Below are 17,085 nucleotides of genomic sequence, written 5' to 3' on the forward strand. Positions count from 1 at the left end.
AGTCTTTTGGTTACACATCTGGAATTTGCGCACATATCTGGAACGGCTTTTTCTGGATGCAACATGACCAACTGGGCTGTCCATGTTTACCACTCATTACAGCAATTGGAAGTTTTTAGTTTTGATACATTTTACTTTGCATTCCTCATTGAGCTTTACAACAAACAATATTTGCATACCCATGACATAAAAAAAAACAGCCTACAATAAATATTACTTTGAGCCGGTGTTACATTTTGCACCTTTTATTACAGCACTATACAGAACAGTCAGTCTTTATACAAAAATAACAATTGGTTTACAACTTCACCAGAAAAAAAGAATAAAACATGCAATATACCCTTTTTACTGTATACATTTTGAGTTGAATTACTCACACGCTTATACAGAAACGTTTACATCATTCCCTTACAACGATTTTAGAGGTTATGCTGCCTTAAAAATGGTTATTGGAACCTCATATTTCTGAACTTCTGACAGCATTATACCCCATAGAATGATAAGTGTTTCCTGACCATTTAACCTGACGATTCCAAGTTGGGTCATCAGCTTGAGGCTGATGCCATTCTCCATGTCTAGGACTGCACATAACATCACATAACATGCCCTCAGGCTCAAACAGTCACCACCCAGTGTTCTTTCAGCAAATAACGTGTGCCTCCATCTTCGATACATGTATCCCCAAAGGGAGCACATTTTTCCATAGACATTTTGGGGAAAGAGGACAAACGTGTGTGTCATTTATTATAAATGGAACTGAGGCTTGTATTCCCAGCACCACAAAGAAGACAGTTTGATGGTGTGCATATTATAGAGTATTGGGAGTCATGTCGTGAAAGGGCTTCTGTCCTGACACCATCACCTCTATCTAGTAACACTGGGAACAGTGCGACTATGTGTTTGCGATTCTCCACAGAGGTTGAATGTCACAGACCGCGATGCTGCGATCAGTTCTCTGGGCATCATGTGATTTGATGTTCCCCATAGCTCAATGTGGGATGTTAGCAGCCTCCCTTCCTCTGCTCCATCTGTTCATACTGCTGCTCACACCACTGAGGTAGATGTGCTCCTGTACAGTTGAAGAGTCAGGGGAGGAGGATGCAGTGCTTCAGGTGCTGGTGGAGCCTACTGGAGGTCAACAGGTTAGCTGGTACCCCCTCTCCTCTACCCTTCCACATCAGGGACTAGATGCTGGTCTGTCTCTGGGCCTTGTTGCTACCCCCCGGTGTGAGGTCCTCATTGCTACGCTTCACAGCAGCCTGTCCTCTGCCTGAAAAAAATAATACAAAATTACATGATATTGTTCCCTATTACATTTGTTATGGGTGTCTGCTTTGACTCTTGTAACTTCCACCCACGGCCCACATATCTGAGATGGATGAAGTCACGGTTCAATCTCGATGTAGATGAGATGGGCAGATAACATGCAGGTTAAAGAAAAAGTTAATTTGTCCTTTAACCCTACTCTTTGGAAAATGCAGGTTTTGCTGTGGTAAGGACAGCCAAGGAACCGAGGAGAATGGAGAGGGTCTTTACCTGCTTGAGCGACTGCCTCATGCTGGATTTCTTCAGGGGAGGTCCCCACACCATTTCCACCATTGTTAGGATTAGCAGGCACTGTCGCGAGCAGCCCTGTGAAGTGCAGACAAAAGAAGAGTTGTGCAGTCAGTCTACCACACCCCCATAGAGAACAACTGATAATGATAATATAAAAGACAACAAAGTCACTGTATCGGCAAAGAATCTCAGAATAGGCATACTGATCTACGATCAGGTCTGCCCTGCCTTATTCATTATAATTTAAACGGCAAAACTGATCCTAGATCAGTATGCCTATTCTGAGACACTTTGAATAGCTGAATAGCTTATCATTGAAATCATTTGAGTAAGTACCAGAAAGTGGCTGATTTTAAGCAGATTTTCAGGCTATTAGCTGTAGTTTCAGCAGGTTGTGCTCGGTGCTCACCCAGACCGCGGTAGCAGGAGAGCTGTTGGTAGATTTGCGTCATCCTCTGGATGTTGAGGCGGCTGGCCTCGGTGTGGTGCACCATGGGCTTGGGGTAATGCATGCCGATCACGCACTTGGCTGCCTTCTGCACACACTCGGGCGCGTTCCAGGGGTCAAAGATGTACTTGGCCGGAAAGGCCTTCAGTATGGGCAGATAGCGCCTGGAAGAACCAAACAGAGAAATGATATTGCTTTAAAAAAAAGAACCGCGGTGACACACTTCTTCTGCAATGAACAATCCAGAAACAAATGTACATTTCTAGTGGGTACAGCATGGACATTTAACCAAGACTCTATGAAGTGTATGACGTGACATCGTGGTCTAGCAGTTTGTCATGGTTTTCTGCATGTCCCACATGTTGTCACAAGCATGGTGAAATAAAGCACTGAGGTCTATTACTTTGAGAGTATTTCAAAAGGAAAATAACATGAGTGTACCACACTGGCTAAATACAGTGGAGGGGTGGACAACTGGGTGTAGGTAGGGTCTTCTCACCGTATGTAGTCTCCGTTTGGGTCTGTCCTCCTGCCGAAGCCCACAGGGCAGTAGCAGTGGAAAAACTGCTGGAAGAAGGAGCTGCACGAGAGCCACATCCAGCTGCCTGCGTTCACACTCCAGTCTGCATCCAGGAGCAGCTCCTCAAATACCTGACAGGTAAATAAACACACACACGGTCAGATAACACAGTCATACATTTTCTACCTACTTGTCACTTCGTCTCCCCGCTCCCTCTACCATCCCCTTCCTCCAGTATCTACCTTCATGCCCTCCTCCCAGCTGATCCACAGGTCTCCCCGGGTCAGGAAGCAGGCCACGGCGTGTCTGGCCAGGTGGTGGATCCAGCCCTCCTGCCTCAGCTGGGTCATGATGGCGTCAATCCAGGGGAACCCTGTCCTCCCCTCGGCCCACTTGGCCAGCGCTTCCGGGTTGCGGTCCCAGGGGATCTGCACACACACCGGATTGCCCTCCATTTTGTCGAAGCGGGGGTTGTTGGTGGCTGTGGTGTAGAAGAATTCGCGCCACAACAGCTGGCCATAGAGCGAGAGGGGCGGAGAGCTGTTTTTCTTCACCTTCCTGTAGAGGTCAGTGAGTTTGAAGTAAAAGAGGCGACAGGAGAGGCAGCCGAAGCGGAGGTAGGGGCTGAGGCCTGTGGGGCTGGCCAGCAGGGAGTTGGCGTTCATCCGGGGACGCTCAAAGTTGGCCACCCAAGCCTGGAACACAGAAGGTTAGTGTTTGGGTCACAGTGCAACACACTGACAAGGAGTTCAGAAAATAAAATAAAGAGGGGAAAATAAAATAAAGAGGGGGGTTGAATTGACTGAATTGAAATGGAATTGACCCCAACCCTAGTACTGTATGTGTCCAAAACACTGGTTCAGTAGTGCTGGGATATAAAGAAGGGACTACTCCTCACCTTTCTCTCCAGGTGCCTCTCCAGGCGAGTGAGGGCCTCGGTCTCTCCCCCCGGCCATACTGCTGTAGCCAGGCCTTCGGTCTCAAAGCCAAGCTCCTCCAGGGAGGGCACGGCAAACTTGTCGTCATGGTCATCACTGATAGGCGTGGCACACTTCCTCATGACCTCAGCAGTGATGGTCTCAGCGGGCGATTCCACGGCATCCATGTGACTGATGAGCGCCTGGAAACGCTTGTAGGTGAGAGGGGACTGGCCTCCGTTTAGCTCGATGATCCTACAGAGACACATGGACAGACATGGAGGCATTTAGTGCATCACGTAACACTAGCATCATGGCATTATTCATGAATATGTTTCTAATACATCATGTTTGCGTATTTGCACAACTTGATCACTTGGGTTGTATTCTCACAATATCTACCGTGTGTGTGTGTGTGTGTGTGTGTAACTATTCTTGTGGGGACCAGAATTCCCCACAAGAATAGTAAATGAACAAAAACTTGACCAACTGGGGACATTTTGTTGGTCCCCATGAGGTCAAATGCTATTTCTAGGGGGTTTAGGGTTAAGGTTAGAATTAGTGTTAGAATTACGTTAAGGGTTAGTTTTAGCTCAGTTGGTAGAGCATGGTGTTTGCAACACCAGGGTTGTGGGTTCGATTCCCACGGGGGGCCAGCACAGAAAAAAAAAAGGTATGAAATGTATGCATTCACTACTGTAAGTCGCTCTGGATAAGAGCGTCTGCTAAATGACGTAAATGTAAATGTTTTATGGTTAGGAGCTAGAGTTAGGTTTCGGGTTAGGTTTTTGGGTTAAGGTAAGAGTACGGGATGGGGTTCTGGAAAATATCATTTTGAATGGGACTGAATTGTGTGTCCCCATAAGATTAGCTGTACAAGACTGTGTGTGTGCCACTCACTTGTCCAGGTCGTAGAGCGTGTGGGAGACTTTGACAGTTACCTCCACACCGGCCTCGCTGGCCAGCTTCTGGATGGCGGCGTCACGTTCCTTGCCAAAGGGCTCAGAGTCGTACTCATAAGACAGCTGGCTGGTCTGCCATTCCTGGGAGGCAGAGAGAGAGGGGAAACAAGGTCAGTCAACATGATACATAGGAGACCTTTACCGTTGTAAATATAGAGATAGTGGATGTCACAGAAAGGTCCTCATAGAAAATAACATGGATTCCAATGGAATTCAAATACTTTCACATATACACTGAATATACAAAATATTAATAAACACCAGAAATAATATTGAGTTGTGACCCCCCCCACTGTATCAGCATATCTGATACAGTGGATTTATGGTACAGTTACTGTGACAGTGTTTCTATGGGGCATACTGTATTTCTATGTGACATAGCCTAATGTATTTCTATGAGTTATAGGCTACATGAACAGTACCGGAAGTGTATGTATGGTACAGTAGTGTAATGGGTTTACTACAGTAAGGTAACTATGACTTGACTATACCTGGAACAGCCTAGGGAAGACATCAGTAGGCTGGCCCCGGATGACAAACAGACGGGAGTTGAGCTTGCGGAGGCTGGCGTCTAGGTCCTCCAGACATTGTAGTAAGAACCTGGAATCAAACAGAGGAGATGATCAATCAAGTGATTGTATATCGGAGAGGAAATAGTTTTAGGCATTGATTTAGTTAAATACAGTAAATGAATGGGTACTGCAGTGCATTTGGATACTTGTCTTCAGGAAAACAACAGGTATTTCAGTTGAATGATGATCCAAAAGCCACATTAGTGACTGAACAAATGATCCCTGTTTCATATGATCCATCATGTATCATAGGTCTTCGTGTCAGAAGCCTTGGCTTCTTCAAAATGATAATAGCTTGAACTGGAAAGATCAGAGGGCTAGTGGAGAGGAAGTACAAACATGCGATGCTACTTCTCTCAGTTCGTCACATTATTCAGAATGACTTAGCATCTTAGCCTATCGCACAATGTCCTCCTGAACAACAAGGCAATCAGTTAGGATAGAAGATGTTAGATGAATATTCCCTCAATCAGTTTCCCTCATAAACACTCAAACAAACAGGTGACAATATAGGCTAGGCTATATTGAAATGATTCATGCCCTCACAGATAACCTACATACATAGGCCTACTCCTCTGTCTGCTGGTATAAAACTGGCCTAATTGGCCTACCATTTAAAATACCAAGTGGAAACATCCAGTGGACAATCTTGACCAAATGGAACTTACATTCCATTACCTTAACAGTAAGGTCACTAACATCCCAGCCTTGTAGTACACTTCAGCTCACAGCAAAGTAGTTCAACAAAATGACTGCTGCTTGCCTCCCTCAACAGGCAAATCACAGCTAGTGCAACAAGGCCTCATAAGAATGGGAGTATTCATTCCTGAGTAAGCGTACACAAAGTCTGTATCAACATTTAAAGAACATCTCTGGCTAACAGTAGTTCTCCGCCGAGGTAAACTAGCATACTTTGTGATAATCCTGGGCCCCTGGGGCAGGACTGCTGGACTGACCCTCTACAACAGTCCTCGGCTCGACCTTCCCCATTCTGTTGTGATATTGTCCTCAAACTACATAGGCAGTGTTGATAACAACACAGCGGTCCTCTATAGCTCAGTTGGCAGAGCATGGCACTTGCAATGCAAAGATAGTGGGTTTGATTCCCAGGACAACCCGTTTGTAAAATGGATGCACGCATGACTAAGTTGTTTTGGTTAAAAGTGTCTGCTAAATGGCATATATTAGTGTCGTCATTGTGTTATGCAGCCAATAAATCTGCCTACTGTTGGATATGACAACATGGATATCAACCAAGTTAAGAGAGGGTGACTGACATCCTGTTCTGTGTTAGGTGACTAACTTCCCCTAGGGTGGCTTCCCATCACCCGGCCTATACCCTCAACTGAGAATGGTGTCCTCCTGTTGTGTTTTTCAATTCACACATCAGTAAATGCTGTCTGGGGCTTGTCACCAGCTGTACTCTACTTGGAACTCTTATGAAACATGCAGAGTGGTTAGCAGCAGCACTGCAGGGAGGTTTTAAAATGTGATATCTGAAAGGGTAGTGTAGCCTATGACTTATGACAACTAGTGGCCCTACAAGAAATGTCATCTTCATGCATACACTTGAACAGTCGGGTAATGCAAGGTGACCACAAAGCGAACATAGCACAATATTGAAAGGTTGCAAACTGAATTTCAATGGATGCAAGCCTCTGTGTCCAATGGTGAGATGTCACCAGACTACAAAATAGATGCTATGGGGCTCAGGGACAGCGTTATGGACGGGCCTTAGTGGACCTGGTCTGCCCTACTTCCTTGCCAGTCAAAATAAAATATTTGTATATTATTTATTTGCAGAGCCGGTGCCAGAACAAATCAGATGGACACGCATTTGATTTCTATAGGCAGGCCTGTTTTTTCCCCACGGGACCTCCTGTGTGCAACGGGTGTTATAGTAAAGACCATAGGCACAATGGGTGTTATAGTAAAGACCATAGGCACAATGGGTGTTATAGCAAAGACCATAGGCACAATGGGTGTTATAGTAAAGACCATAGGCACAATGGGTGTTATAGCGAAGACCATAGGCACAATGGGTGTTATAGCAAAGACCATAGGCACAATGGGTGTTATAGTAAAGACCATAGGCACAATGGGTGTTATAGTAAAGACCATAGGCACAATGGGTGTTATAGTAAAGACCATAGGCACAATGGGTGTTATAGTGAAGACCATAGGCACAATGGGTGTTATAGTAAAGACCATAGGCACAATGGGTGTTATAGTAAAGACCATAGGCACAATGGGTGTTATAGTGAAGACCATAGGCACAATGGGTGTTATAGTAAAGACCATAGGCACAATGGGTGTTATAGTAAAGACCATAGACACAATGGGTGTTATAGTGAAGACCATAGGCACAATGGGTGTTATAGTAAAGACCATAGACACAATGGGTGTTATAGTGAAGACCATAGGCACAATGGGTGTTATAGTAAAGACCATAGGCACAATGGGTGTTATAGTGAAGACCATAGGCACAATGGGTGTTATAGTGAAGACCATAGGCACAATGGGTGTTATAGTAAAGACCATAGGCACAATGGGTGTTATAGTAAAGACCATAGGCACAATGGGTGTTATCGTAAAGACCATAGGCACAATGGGTGTTATAGTGAAGACCATAGGCACAATGGGTGTTATAGTGAAGACCATAGGCACAATGGGTGTTATAGTAAAGACCATAGGCACAATGGGTGTTATAGTGAAGACCATAGGCACAATGGGTGTTATAGTAAAGACCATAGGCAACTCGTGAGTTTCAAGTTTGGGGAAGCTTACAATTCATCCTACAAATCTACGTGCCAGTTATGATCATTTTTTATATGCGCATTTTCGTGGTAAACAGTTTCATTTTAATAATAACATTTTAGTTTCTCAAAATAATTGTCACATGGTTAATCATAAAAATGCAAGATCACCAGCCTTATGGACACATTGGTACACCGTGATCCCTGGGCGGCTAAAGAAATGAGCACATGGAAGTCAGAGATAGCCTATAGGCAGCAGTAGGCCTAGAACTTCCATCGTCAACTAAGTAAAATACATAGGCCTAAAGCTGACCAAAAAAAAACCAAAATATTGAAAATATCCAGAGTGCATGCATTCTGGAGAGCTGAGTGCATGCATTCTGGAGAGCTGAGTGCGTGCATTCTGGAGAGCTGAGTGCGTGCATTCTGGAGAGCTGAGTGCGTGCATTCTGGAGAGCTGAGTGCGTGCATTCTGGAGAGCTGAGTGCGTGCATTCTGGAGAGCTGAGTGCGTGCATTCTGGAGAGCTGAGTGCGTGCATTCTGGAGAGCTGAGTGCGTGCATTCTGAAGAGCTGAGTGCGTGCATTCTGGAGAGCTGAGTGCATGCATTCTGGAGAGCTGAGTGCATGCATTCTGGAGAGCTGAGTGCATGCATTCTGGAGAGCTGAGTGCATGCATTCTGGAGAGCTGAGTGCATGCATTCTGGAGAGCTGAGTGCATGCATTCTGGAGAGCTGAGTGCATGCATTCTGGAGAAAGACACCCATATCTTTGCCACACACCCCTCCTATTCTTGTCTCAACATTTTAAATTATACTCAAGACATTATCTTCACACATTTTAGATGCTTTTCACTGACAGCCTGGCCTATTGCGTGTGGCCTATTGCCTGTGGCCTATTGCCCAAATTGCTGGCTTCCCAAATAAGCACTTGTGATTTGAAACAATCCACAGCAAAAAAAAATGTAAAAAGCTAATGATCCTCTGTGGCTAAGCCAAGCTCTATGGTAAAGTATTTGAATGATTTTATTTAGACTGGAGTAATTATATAATTTTGGCAAAACATCAATTTACTTTAGGGGAAGCCAGCATCCGAACAGTGCACCTGCCAACTTACCATTCTAATTCACAATTGGCTGAAACCACAGTTCTGTATACAATGACGAGATGCTCATGTCTCTGCTTAACAATGTGAGTCATTGTCCCAACGGCGGGAATACAGGTGACAAGCTTAGGTCTGCATATTATGACCATAGAAACACATTGGGCTTATTCAGGATAGATTTTGGCGAAACTGTGTCGCTCGGTCTTACTACAAGCATTTCGCTACACCCGCAATAACATCTGCTATATGTGTGTATGCGACTGTAGCGTGGTTCGTTCTGCGTTGTGTACTTTTAATCAGGACACTGCCACAACTGGAATTATGATGGTTGAATCATGTTTATTGGTCCTGCACACGAAGAGACAACACACAATAGGTTAGCCCTCGGTGCAGTCACAGCTCTCGGGCACCTTGCTAGCTGAAGGTCCGGCAAAAGAGCGGGAACTGCATACATACATTCAGTGCCCATCAGCACACTATACAATACAGTTAAAATTATATACAACATATTCTGAACAAAATAAAAGACATACCTGCACACGAAGAGACAACACACAATAGGTTAGCCCTCGGTGCAGTCACAGCTCTCGGGCACCTGCGTGACCACATAGCAACTCACTCAAACACGGTCCCAAATACTCCCGAGTTACAATAGGTACCCTAATTAGCGAGCTGGTGAAAGTTAACATAAATCTTTATAATTGTTCACATTGTAACAAACCCTATAATTGCGTAACAGCACTTTATGTAACTTTACCACAGTTTTATATTGCCAAATTACGGCGCCAAGGACAACATACCTTGCTAGCTGAAGGTCCGGCAAAAGAGAACGATAACAGGGTCCGCAAGTACAGATAACCCGCGATGGACCAAACCAAAATATACAAACTTTTACAATTAGGTGTATTTACAATATAGATATCAAAAAATGTTTGTACACTGAAAAATAACATTAACTATGCTGCTGTAATTAAATAAAGAAAACACATTGAATTATTATTATTGTTATTAACTTATTAACATCCCCTCTTGCCCTGGCCTACTTGAACTGTCCTTGCGTGCAACTTGGTGCATAATCTAGGGGAACAACATCACTCTACTACACGACCAATGCAATTAGATTTTACTATATGTAGCCCATGTATCCGATGCTGTCTGGACAGAAAAACATATGACATGCCATACTCTTTTTGTCCAGACAGCATCAGATACATGGTCTACACCTACGGCGACAGAGGGGCGCTGTTTCGTTCGCTCTGATGATTTATCTGAGATTGATGGGTCTCTTTCTGTCGGCTTACGTCTAGGTCAAAGAAAAAAAGCCAGGTTGACGATGACGTTATTTCGCGTCACCCAGAATGAGTAGACGCTGGAGCAGGGACGATGACTCCTACTTTACTAGTTAATGAGTTATTAGCCCAGGTATAGATAATGTGTAGTCAGCAATGTGGGAGTGGTTGCTTTCTACAAGAGCCCAAAATGTGGACATTTCTAGATATCTTTGAAAAGTGTGTTAGATAAGGAGATTTTTTTTGTCTTAAAGGGCCAATGTTATATTTGTTGCTAAGTAGCCAATAGGCAGTAGCATAATGTGTCTGATTCTCTGTAATAATGGCATGGGAATAATAATGCATTTTGTTTCGTAAAGTGGTTTCTTGCATCAAACACAACATTTACATAAGTATTCAGACCATTTGCTATGAGACTCGAAATTGAGCTCATGTGCATCCTGTTTCCATTGATCATCCTTGAGATGTTTCTACAACTTGATTGGGTTCCACCTGTGGTAAATTCAATTGATTGGACATGATTTGGAAAGGCACACACCTGTCTATATAAGGTCCCATAGATGACAATGCCTGTCAGAGCAAAAACCAAGCAATGAGGTCGAAGGAATTGTCCGTAGAGCTCAGAGACATGATTGTGTCGAGGCACACATCTGGGGAAGGGTACCAAAAAATGTCTGCAGCTTTGAAGGTCCCCAAGAACACAGTGGCCTCCATCATTCTTAAATGGAAGACATTTGGAACCACCAAGACTCTTCTTATAGCTGGCCACCTGGCCAAACTGAGCAATTGGGGGAAAAAGGCCTTGGTCTGGGAGGTGACCAAGAACCCAATGGTCACTCTGACAGAGCTCCAGAATTCCTCTATGGAAGGACAACCATCTCTGCAGCACTCTACCAATCAGGCCTTTATGGTAGAGTGGCCAGACAGAAGTCACTCATCAGGTAAAAGCACATGACAGCCCGCTTGGAGTTTGCCAAAAGGCACCTAAAGGACTCTCAGACCATGAGAAACAAGATTCTCTGGTCTGATGAAACCAAGATTGAATTCTTTGGCCTGAATGCCAAGCATCACGTCTGGAAGAAACCTGGCACCATCCCTACGGTGAAGCATCGTGGTGACAGCATCATGCTGTGGGGATGTTTTTCAGCAACAGGGACTGGGAGACTAGTCAGGATAAAGGCAAAGATGAACAGAGCAAAGTACAGAGAGATCACTGATGAAAACCTGCTCCAGAGCGCTCAGGACCTCAGGCTGGGGCGAAGGTTCACCTTCCAACAGGACAACGACCTTAAGCACACAGCCAAGACAACGCAGGAATGTCTTCGGGACAAGTCTGAATGTCAATGAGTGGCTGAGCCAGAGCCCGGACTTAAACCCAATCGGACAGCTCTGAAGAGACCTGAAAAAAGCTGTGCAGCAACACTCTCCATCCAACCTGACAGAGCTTGAGAGGATCTGCAAAGAATTGGAGAAACTCCCCAAATACAGGTCTGCCAAGCTTGTAGCGTCATACCCAAGAAGACGAGGGTGTAATCGCTGCCAAGGTACATCAACAAAGTACTGAGTAAAGGGTCTGAATACCTCTGTGATATTTGCGTTTATTTTTAATAAATTAGTAAAACTTGTAGAAACCTGTTTTTGCTTTGTCATTATGGGGTATTGTGCATAGATTTATTTTCACTATTTATCTAGCACTCTTGGTGCTTCTAATGATGTTTAGGCTACTGATGTTGTTTTCATAATTTAACCACGCATCTTGCTGACCGTGCATCTTGTAGGTTGGGGTATTATTCTTTTTTTTGTCATTATAAAAATAAGCCCTTTCCGCGTTCCATCACATATCTTTTCTGTTTCATAGTTGTAAAAAAGGCACTCCACGTATTTTTTATTGAATACTTGAATGTGTTTTTACATGCATCTTACAGTTACAGAAACAAATAAATGCTTTTCCTTCTAATATTACCTAAGTTATTCATAAACACAACCAAATGATTATTTTTGCAATACCATATATGAAATGTATTAATTACATTGTTAGAATGTTTTAGTCAGAATAATTGCTCCTTAGCTCGAGGTCCAGCGATTCTAATTTAAAAATGATTTATTGTGCAGTGCATGCACACATAGGAGGTCCCGTGAAAAAACACGTACCCCCTTATGGAAATCAAATGCCCGTCCAACTGATTCATTCTGGGGTGATCAGATGTGATCCAGATGTGATCCAACTGATTCATCCCTGATGATCAGATGAAGCAAACCATTCAGAAAAATATATATTAACAGAAACAATGTCTATGGCTAAAATGTGCATACATTTTAATGAATATTTCTGGCGTTGTTACAATTAGTCTAGTAGTAACGGTTTATATCCTCTGGACAGCGCACTCCGACACCAGGTCAAACAGACACTCTCCAGACGAAGCCTCTAAAGGGTTGGCTAGGCTAAATCCTGTCTAAGCTTCAGTTGTTCCATTGACCTGGAGCAGATTACACACACTGGGAACTTTATATTGGCTAAGCCTATTTATAAACTGGGTGGTTCAAGCTCTGAATGCTGATTGGCTGACAGACGTGGTATATCGAAACGTATACCACGGGTATGACAAAACATGTATTTTACTCCTCTAATTAAGTTGGTAATCAGTTTATATATGGCCAATATACAACGGCTAAGGGGTGTTTCCAGGCACTCAGCGTTGCGCATCAGAATAGCCCTTAGCTGTGGCATATTGGCCATATAGCACACACCCTTGGGCCTTATTGCTTAAATATACATTATATACAGTACCAGTCAAAGGTTTGGGCACACCTACTCATTCAAGGGTTTTTCTATATATATTTTTTTTAAACTATTTTCTACATTGTAGAATAATAGTGAAGACCTCAAAACTATGAAATAACACATATGGAATTATGTATTAACCACAAAAGTGTTAAATCAAAATATATTTTATAATTTAGATTCTTCAAAGTAGCCACCCTTTGCCTTGATGACAGCTTTGCACACTCTTGGCATTCTCTCAACCAGCTTCATGTGGTAGTCACTTGTAATGCATTTCAATTATTAGATGTGCCTTGTTAAAAGTTAATTTGTGGAATTTCTTAATGCGTTTGAGCCAATCAGTTGTGTTGTTACAAGGTAGGGGTGGTATATAGAAGATAGCCCTATTTGGTAAAAGACCAAGTCCATATTATGGCAAGAACAGCTCAAATAAGCAAAGAGAAATGACAGTCCATCATTACTTTAAGACATGAAGGTCAGTCAGCGCGGAAACGTTCAGGTTTCTTCAAGTGCAGTCGCAAAAACCATCAAGCACTATGGTGAAACTGGGTCTCATGAGGACCGCCACTGGAAAGGAAGACCCTGAATTACCTAAGTTCATTAGACTTACCACCAGCCTCAGAAAATGCAGCCCATATAAATGCTTCACAGAGTTCAAGTAACAGACACATCTCAACATCAACTGTTCAGAGCAGACTGCGTGAATCAGGCATTCATGGTCAAATTGCTGCAAAGAAACCACTACTAAAGGACACCAAGAAGAAGAGACTTGCTTGGGTCAACAAACATGAACAATGGACATTAGACCAGTGGAAATCTGTCCTTCGGTCTGATGAGAGTAGGTGAACGGATGATCTCTGCATGTGTGGTTCCCACCGTGAAGCACGGAGGAGGTGTGATGGTGCTTTGCTGGTGACACAGTCTGTGATTTATTTAGAATTCAAGGCACACTTAACCAGCATGACTACCACAGTATTCTGCAATGATACGCCATCCCATTTGGTTTGCGCTTAGTTGGCCTATCATTTGTTTTTCAACAGGACAATGACCCAACACACCTTCAGGCTGTGTAAGGGCTATTTGACCAAGAAGGAGAGTGATGGAGTGCTGCATCAGATGACCTGGCCTCCACAGCCACCCGACCTCAACCCAAGTGAGATGGTTTGGGATGAGTTGGATCGCAGAGTGAAGGAAAAGCAGCCAACAAGTGCTCAGCATATGTGGGAACTCCTTCAATACTGTTGGAAAAGCATTCCAGGTGAAGCTGCTATGAGAGGAATGCCAAGAGTGTGCAAAGCTGTCGTCAAGGCAAAGGGTGGCTACTTTGAAGAATCTCAAATATAAAGTATATTTTTATTTGTTCAACACTTTTTTGGTTACTACATGATTCCATGTGTTATTTCATAGTTTTGATGTCTTCTACAATGTAGACAATAGTAAAAATAAAGAAAAACACTTGAATGAGTAGGTGTGTCCAAACTTTTGACTGGTACTGTAGGTCACAGCTGCATAGGTCAGAGCTGCATAGGTCAGAGCTGCGAGGAGAGCAGAGTGCCGTAACCACCCTAATGACACAGTGCCCCGTTTCCCCTACAGCCCTGCCTTCCAGGGTAACTTACATCATTGTTACTGCTACGCATGTTCTCAAACCTGCAGAAATTGATTCTCCTGAACACACGTTTCAATGAAGAACACATCACAACGCTCACCATTGTTATGGTCATAGAAACAGAGTTTCCCACATACAAGGGGATGTTTTCCATATGTCATTCTCCCTTTCGCTTCTCTAAATTGAGTATGTTATTCTCCCCTTCTTTTTATGCTTTAATTTCAAATTGTCATAAGTGTCCAAACTAAAGCAACATAGTATCTGGGCTAAATGAAAGGGAATTCAAGGTCAAGCAGTTATTGCAACAGTCATTGGTCCCCTGGAATGCCCTCGCTTCCAGTTTTGTACATAGTTGTTTAACTCAATTTACTGTAGTCAAATAATTTTCTCTGTATTTTTTTGTAATAACTTAGTCATTTGCAGTCAATGTACTATAACTGTGTACATACGTGTGGAGCCTTTAGGGATGCTCTTCTTTCTTGCCTAGGGGCACACACACTGTCATTCATAACCACTACGCCCTACTTTTAAAATGTACTATAACTGTTTGCATGCACTGCATAACATTCTTCCTATTCCCTGTGGTGCTTCTAGGGATGCTCTACTTTACTGCCTAGGTGGCACACCAAACACACTAATGTCATTCATAACTAAATATTTCTGAATGCAGAAAGCAGGATGTGTGACCCACATCTGCGCTACACACATCTGTGTTTGGTGTGAGTGCAACACAATGTGAGATGGAAAAACAAAACAAAAACGTCCTTGCCTCCACCTGCTGATGCCCACGTTGGAGGACCCTGCAAACCAGGGGTCTAGGATGTAAACACAGCGAAGGGTGTCAGCTCCCCGGATAGACTCCTTCAGCGAGGGGTTGTCGTGGAGCCGCAGGCCCTTCCTGAACCAGTGGATTGTGTTGCCAACCATTTCACTTCCTGTCCCTTCTTGTTATGTACACGAGTCTTCTGAGATACCGCAGCGTTGACCACAAAACGCTCACGAATTAAAACAATATCCCTCGCCTGCCCAAAATGTGTTTCGGTTCTGTCGCCTTGCTGGTTTTATAATGTATAGCTACTGAAGTGATCTAACCTTGTTCCATCAATTTGTCCATTGTGATGAGTTCACTGCTGCCGCATTGATTTGGTGGCCTCTGATAAATACAGTGTAAGGACAGGTCTCGCTCGCATCAACTTTGTATAGAGCGCATTAAGTAAGACATTGTTTTATCTTTGCTAATTCTTTTCAACACGAATGTAAAAATAACACTTAAAAATGATGTTCGACCTGCTATTTTGCTTGTTTTCCTATAGCAGGTCGAAAAAAATGAATCCTTGCCTTGAGTCGTAGCGAGTGAACTAAAATATGCCTATAGCAATATATTGCTAGAAGGTTTTGATCAGAAATTAGTGTTCCAATATCATTCGAATGTATTCCAATAAGCAATTGTAATGTTCTTCGTTTACAGACGGCATTGTCAACCCCACGAAATAACTGTTATTTCCCAACATCTCCACCCACAGAGGCACGAGGATTGAGATGGACGAATCTGATTGGTCAATGTTCCCAGTTACGTAAGGTTCGTTCGCTCACGTTTCTGTGGTGTGCTTACGTTGGCTTACTTCTTGCTATTTTGTGTTTTTTTCTTCCACAAAGGCATCATTTATACTTACTATCCTAGCAACACAATGTGTTATGTTTAATCAGTTATTTACAGCCTACTTTAAACACCATAGTTTGAATATTGAGTTTATTTTGTAGGTTGTCGGCAAAAGTGTTTGCTGCCTGCCCGCGTCATGATTAGTTGCGCAGGACCCGGATACGCACGTGTACTAAGTCAAGGCAAAAAAATATTACACAATGTATAGGTAGGCCTAGTGGGCAGCCCAGCACAATCACAAGCCTGCGCATGTGATGAATCGCATATAGTCTACTCTTTATTATGTCTTGCCGTGAGACTATGTATGTACCTATATGTATTTACGTTAAAATGGTATCATTTCAAAATTGATTTCAACCAAATAACGCCTATTCTAGCCTAGAGATTAGCTCTACCAATGCAGAATTTCAGATGTGATCAAATTTCAATCAAAAAACTTCTGCAAGGATCATAACGTAAACACCATCTCTGAGATGAATCTAATAATCAAACCCTATTGTATTAGGGCCTACACTTGAATTACATTGTCCTTAAGCATGCGGTAAGGGGAATATCATCATTTGGGTGATGGTGACCGTGATACTGTCGTTAGTTTATATTCACGAGACAAGGGATGGGTGGGTAGTTGGGTGAGGAAACATGCAGTTTGAATATCTAGACACTAGATGGTAACATGCAATCACTATATAGATATAGTATAGTGAATGATATAGGCTACGTTTATCAAGGAAAGGTTCAGAGTCATAACTGTGTAACCTTTGCATATGTAAAACAAATATGTAAAAAAAAATTGATATAGTAGCCTTCCTTATCGGGAAATGTATGGTGGGGATAGATCTTTGACATAGTGATTGAGGTTTGTAAACTGAGCACCAGGGTGCAGTGTTGCTTCAATGATAAGCAGCCTACA

General features: G+C 43.2%; 1 protein-coding gene across 1 annotated transcript; it reads right to left on the minus strand.

The window, feature by feature from the left end:
- Positions 1 to 229: 229 nt before the first annotated feature.
- Positions 230 to 16,050, minus strand: LOC115197390 (cryptochrome-1). The gene is made up of 9 exons (XM_029758839.1): positions 15,285 to 16,050; positions 4,896 to 5,004; positions 4,343 to 4,485; positions 3,424 to 3,697; positions 2,768 to 3,220; positions 2,505 to 2,656; positions 1,967 to 2,169; positions 1,537 to 1,632; positions 230 to 1,270 (listed from the first exon to the last, which is right to left on the minus strand). Exons 1-9 carry the CDS (start codon positions 15,440 to 15,442, stop codon positions 1,185 to 1,187), a joined length of 1,674 nt encoding a protein of 557 aa, XP_029614699.1. The 5' UTR covers positions 15,443 to 16,050; the 3' UTR covers positions 230 to 1,184.
- Positions 16,051 to 17,085: the final 1,035 nt, after the last annotated feature.

The sequence above is a fragment of the Salmo trutta genome, chromosome 7, assembly GCF_901001165.1.
Source record: "Salmo trutta chromosome 7, fSalTru1.1, whole genome shotgun sequence".
Lineage (NCBI taxonomy): Eukaryota > Metazoa > Chordata > Actinopteri > Salmoniformes > Salmonidae > Salmo > Salmo trutta.

Excerpts from the sequence above, each read along its gene's own strand:
- LOC115197390 (XM_029758839.1), bottom strand. The coding sequence starts at position 15,442 with ATGGTTGGCAACACAATCCACTGGTTCAGGAAGGGCCTGCGGCTCCAC. Across the intron at positions 3,698-4,342 it reads ACGCTCTACGACCTGGACAA|GATCATCGAGCTAAACGGAG; the intron begins GTGAGTGGCACA and ends GTGTCTCTGTAG. Across the intron at positions 1,633-1,966 it reads CTCCTGCTACCGCGGTCTGG|GGCTGCTCGCGACAGTGCCT; the intron begins GTGAGCACCGAG and ends TGCACTTCACAG.